The 5,159-nt window shown below is 50.4% G+C and overlaps 1 protein-coding gene across 1 annotated transcript in view; it reads right to left on the bottom strand.

The window, feature by feature from the left end:
• Positions 1-357: 357 nt before the first annotated feature.
• Positions 358-5,159, bottom strand: part of PPIL2 (peptidylprolyl isomerase (cyclophilin)-like 2) — a gene marked incomplete at its 5' end in the record, with an annotated part of 70,677 nt that continues 65,875 nt past the window's right edge. The window contains 4 exons of the mRNA XM_010131677.1: positions 358-791; positions 2,445-2,584; positions 3,064-3,126; positions 3,296-3,368. Of these exons, the coding sequence (XP_010129979.1) occupies positions 698-791; positions 2,445-2,584; positions 3,064-3,126; positions 3,296-3,368 (370 nt within the window). The remainder of the gene's footprint in view (positions 792-2,444; positions 2,585-3,063; positions 3,127-3,295; positions 3,369-5,159) is intronic.

A 5,159-nucleotide genomic window follows, 5' to 3' on the forward strand; every position in this document is an offset into this window, starting at 1 on the left:
CCAGCCGCTGGCAGGAACAAGTGGTGCAGCTGCCTCAGGCTCCTCACCTAGACTGGCTGCTTCCCAGACTGTCCGAGAGTTAAATGGGTGCAGAGAGGGGTCACGGAGGCTGACAGCAGCGGTCAGTCCAGCCAGGATCCCGGCAGGTCCATAAAGAGCAAACGACAGAATTGGTCCTTGTTGAGAGCTAGCAAAAGGCAGCTGGAAGGGCAGGGCAGGGCAGGGCAGGGCAGGGCAGGCTGGGGGCTCTCATCCCCCTCCACAGCGCTACCGCAGCACATTAACTCATCCCTTCGCTTGGCTCGTCTGGAAACGATCACCTGTAAAAGCAGCTCTTTCACCACCGTAGCTGCTCGCTGAAGCAGCGTCCTCAAAGCTGGGCTCTGCCTGGGCTGCTGCCAGCCCAGCAGAGACAGGCTCCAGCTAAGCCCCAGCGGAGCTGGGCTGCCTGCTCCCCGCTTCACAAAACACCACCACAAAGGCCTTCGAGGAAGATGCAGCGGGGGGACGCAGCTCTCTAGAAAACAAAGCCACATTAACCAGCCTTAACAAAGCAACAGTTTTCTCCCCCAGCAGCAGGGCAGGCTGGTGCCTTCCCTCCCCAGGACAGACTGTCTTTCGGGCTCTTCAGGGACATGTGGGAGATGCCTTTTCTTTTTTTTCGCGGTGCTGCTCCAGTGCTAGGCTCCTTGTGCTGCTACCAGGAGCTGAAGTCCCCGAAGCCTGTGCTCTTTTTCTCTTTCTTTGCAGCTGTGCTGGTTGAGGGCCCGTCATCTTCCATGCTGCGCTTCCTGGAGCCAAAATGAAAACAACTCTCAGGGCCTAGCTGCTGTTTGGTGGGACCAGGGCAGCAGGGTGCCTTCCCTCTCCCAGCGACAGGCAGACCAGAGCCAGCCCCCCCCTACCATTTAGACAGGAGTGCAAGCTTTGTGCCAGCACGGGGACCGCAGCGTGGGCGGGGATGGGGGCCTTCGGCGTACCCAGAAAGAGGGAGAGTGTGTCGGTCTGTGGGGATGGTTTGGGTCAGGCTTTGAACACTTCCAAGAATGTGTTCAAAACCCAGCCAGTTCTCCAAGCCAGAGCTGAAGATTTAACAGCTGTACTTTTTTAGAACACTCGTGATGAAAAAGTGAGCCACAAGTTCTCTCCCCACCTTCTCACCTGCATTTGTGGCAGCAAAAGGATTTATGGGGAGTTAGGTGTAAAGCAGCTGGATCCTTTCCTGTGTCTTTGTTTCCTCTTCCCTGCTGCAGTCACTGTCGCTATTCGCAGCCTCTCTTGAGCAGAGTGTGCAGCCCCATGCGAACACTACTCAGCCAGCTCATGTGCTGTGGTTTTACTGCCAGGGATCAGTGGCTGGTGGGAGAACTGTGACCCTGCCAAAGGGCTGCTGCAGCCCAAACTCCCCATTTCAAGGCAGGCTGCACCGAGTGAAGGACCGGGCAAGACAAGCCCTTTCTATACTGCCTGGCCCTTTCCACAGAGCTGCCTACTCTGCCTGGGCTTCCTCTGTCAATACAGTGCAGAAGGGCAGCAATTTTAAGCTGGACATAATATTTTAAGGGACAAGCAGTATTTCATAACTGAAACACTTAACTGACACACCAAACCGACGTACATGGGCTAACGTATTTTTGTGCTCACAATTATTTAAATGACTAAGTCACGCAGGCACACAGGAGCAGATTAAATAGCTGTCCAGATCTGTGTATGGCTAAATACACACCTTCAGGCAGCAGGCAGGCAACAGCATTTTTGCCAATGGTTTTAGAGAAGGGTGCAAAAAAAAAAAATGGAGTGGAAGGCATTTATTTTCATCTATCTAAAACGTGTGCAAAGCAGCCACTCAGGTGGGATTCTGTACCGTCCTTAAAGCAAGGAAAGCAAGCAGTTCTGCCAAGGCCAGCTGGTCTACAGGGGGTGTCTGGGAGAGGATGCTCTAGGACAATCCAGTACAACCAGCCCAGCCAGGCACCTGGAGTCACCCACCCTGTGCTCCCACAGCAAGCCTGGAAAGCTGCCCCCCTTTCCAGCCCTGTCAGTTGTGCCGGTACAACTGCTGGCGCAGCGGAACAGGGAACCAGATCAGCAGCCTGATAACGGGCTTAAGGCAACTGCTTTGTGCAGGGGAGAAGCTGCTAAAAGAGAAACATCTGTGGGACTGTAGCCTTCAGAAAGAGCTGCAGAAGAGGAAGAGAATAAAAGATGGTGTTACACAGTTCCTCAAGGACTTTGGAGCTGTGGAAATGTATCTGCAGTTCTGAAGTCAGCACACGCTTTTAAAAACCAGCTTGGAAAGGGAACTCTTGACTGCTAGGACTGCATGACGGTGTCTTTGCAAGCCTGCAAACCACACACCTGAGCAGTGGCACCGGACAGGGTCAGCGTCCAGCAGGAAAGGCAACTAAAACACTCAGCAAAGATCAGATGGGCAGGGAACTCACGTTGCAGCCATGTTAATGTATTTTCCGATCCCCTGCCGGTAAGTTTTAGGAGTCTGGACCTCTTTCTTTGGTGGGACCACCTCAGCTTTTGTTTTAGCCGCTTCTTCTTCGAGCTGGACCTTCTCTCTTTCTGCAGCAACCTGTAGGAAGCAAAGAGTGCAATCTGCTGCAAGAGCTAGTCTGGAGTAAGGAGAAAAATGCCCTACAATTCTTGGAAGCTTTACAGCACTCAATCAGCACTCAGCACCGCTGTAACTGCAGGGCAGGTTTAGGAGACAGACCTCAAAAGCCACCACAAACAGGCTGTCTGCAGCCATTACACCAAGACTCCTCCCTCCTCACCTGCAGCTACCCATAGCTACTGCGGGCGTGTGGGAAGGAAGCCTTCGTGAGAGTGATGGACTGGGAGCCACACCAGACTCAGCGGTAAGACCTCTCCGCTGCAAGAGCAGCAATGACCCTGGCACACAAGTCGATGCCGAATGGCAGCTGTTTTAATCTCAGCATGCAACACATGGGCGAGGGGCTGCCCATATTCAAAGAAAAGGCATTAAGTTACAAAGTTCTCCAAAGAAAAGCTTTGGTCTTCCAAAAAATCCAGCCAATGAACTATTCTCACCTGGGCATCTGCCTCTTCATATGGATCAACAAAAACGGTTGTTGTCTGAATTCGTATTTCCTCCTGGGAAAGCAGAGAGGAAGAGCAAATCAATCTGCTGATGAAGTTGTGCCATCTCCCCCAAGTTCAGCTGTGAGAGAAGTGCCCGGGGTCTGAACTGCACTGCCACATGAGTGGCACTGCCACAGGCACCTGCTCCCTCCTGCACAGCCCCCCGGTGCTTCACACGTACCTTGGGACGGTCTGTTTTTGGGTCACTTTCCACATTCTCCATAGCAGTCAGAGTCTCAAAGCCACCAACCACCCTAAGAGAGGAAGGGACACGATTTCTAGCTGTGAAAAACCACTGAATATTCCTGCACCCTTACATCTAATACATCTATTTTATGCCCATTATTCTAGCAGATTTTTAAACCATCGTGTGTGGGGGAAGAGGAATCAGCAACTCTATCTGGAAGACCTAAGACAATGTCATTCAGTGCAGAAGGTAAGAACCTTCTCTCAAGTCCAGAATTTGCATTTAAAGTTCAACAGAACATGGAAAATTCAAACACTCAAGAGGCATAGCAAAGCCATTCGTCCAAACCCCCATCAGCTACACAAACCAGCAAGATGGAGAACGAGCAACCTGAAGCAGCCTGTGCAAGAAGACATAAACCCGTTTCAAAACGGGTTGAGTTACTAACGCTACATCCATAAATTTGGAGCTCACTTATTACACCCATGAGCTTTGAAAAGTAACCCAACAGATTTGGTCAAGGAAGCAAATGTTTTCTTTATCTTCTGATTTTTTACTTCCCCTCCCCCAAATTGTCTATCAGACCAAAAAGTGATATTGGGAAGAAAGGGAATTGTAACTACCGCACTGCCGGAGAGCAGTGGCAGAGCTGTCCATAGCAACACCAACAATGCAGAACGCGCCGGACTGCTCGAAAAGCACATCACAGCCGTGATGTGAGCTCGTGCGGCGCTCTGGGAAAGCAACAGAGCATCGAGTCACAGCCACGAGATAACGCCGGGACACTTTTCTTCACAGTTTTTATTCACGAGGACATTACAGCCCTGGCTTCTCATTTCTCAAGTCAACGTAACCAAATACTTGGTTCAAAATGTTTAAGAAAGGCTGAAGACTTTCTGGACTGCTGCATGTTGGTTTTTAAAAGAATTGTGGAACAATGGGAAAGTTCCAGAAAAGGATATTTAGAAAGGATAAGCGGGGTGACCCAGATAATAATAAGCCTGTCATCCTGGCATCTATCCCAGCAAAATAATGGAATAGCGCAGACAGGACATGATTAAGAAAGAAAGGAAATAAGCAACGGCAATCAACAAGGTTTTGTGGAAAACAGAGTCTGTCAAACAACCTTCTATCTTTGAGACGACAGATGTGGTTAACAGGGATAACAGTGTCCGTGGAACAGACTTCTGGAAGGCGGCTGATATTTTGATGGAGAAACCAGCATGATATGAAGTGAACACAGCACACATTAAATAAAATTGGCTGACAGGTGTCAAAATCTAATTTTAAATTAGACAAGGGGTAACAGTTTTAAACTAAAAGTAAGGAGATTTAGACTAGATATAAGGAAGACATTTTTTACCATGAGGGTGGTAAGACTGGCCCAGAGAGGTGGGAGCAGCCCCATCCCTGGAAACGTTCCAGGTCAGGTTGGCCCCTGGGGCTCTGAGCCCCCTGCTCCGGGTGCTGATGTCCCTGCTCCCTGCAGGGGCTGGACCGGGTGAGCTTTGAAGGTCCCTTCCCCCCCAAACCAGGCTGTGATTCTATGAAAATAGGAAGCACTGAGTCAGAATGTTTCCAGAGGGGTCCAGCTGGGATCCGATCTTGGTCCCAGGGTATTTAGCACTTTTATCCACATCATCATCCCAAATTAAATTTGAAAACAGCTGCACTTAGAAGAGCAGTAAATAAAGACAAAGGCAGGCTGCTGACGCCGAGCGATGCAGATCCCTCAGAAAAGCAGGCTGTAGCTGGCCAACATCCGTTTTAACAGGGCCAAGCCACGTGGCCAGGCACCAAAAATACAGCCCGCATTAACGGCTGCGGGACCACCCGAAGCAGCCGGAATTCTCAAAAA

This window comes from Buceros rhinoceros, unplaced genomic scaffold (genome assembly GCF_000710305.1).
Source record: "Buceros rhinoceros silvestris isolate BGI_N320 unplaced genomic scaffold, ASM71030v1 scaffold4530, whole genome shotgun sequence".
NCBI classification, from domain to species: Eukaryota; Metazoa; Chordata; class Aves; order Bucerotiformes; family Bucerotidae; genus Buceros; species Buceros rhinoceros.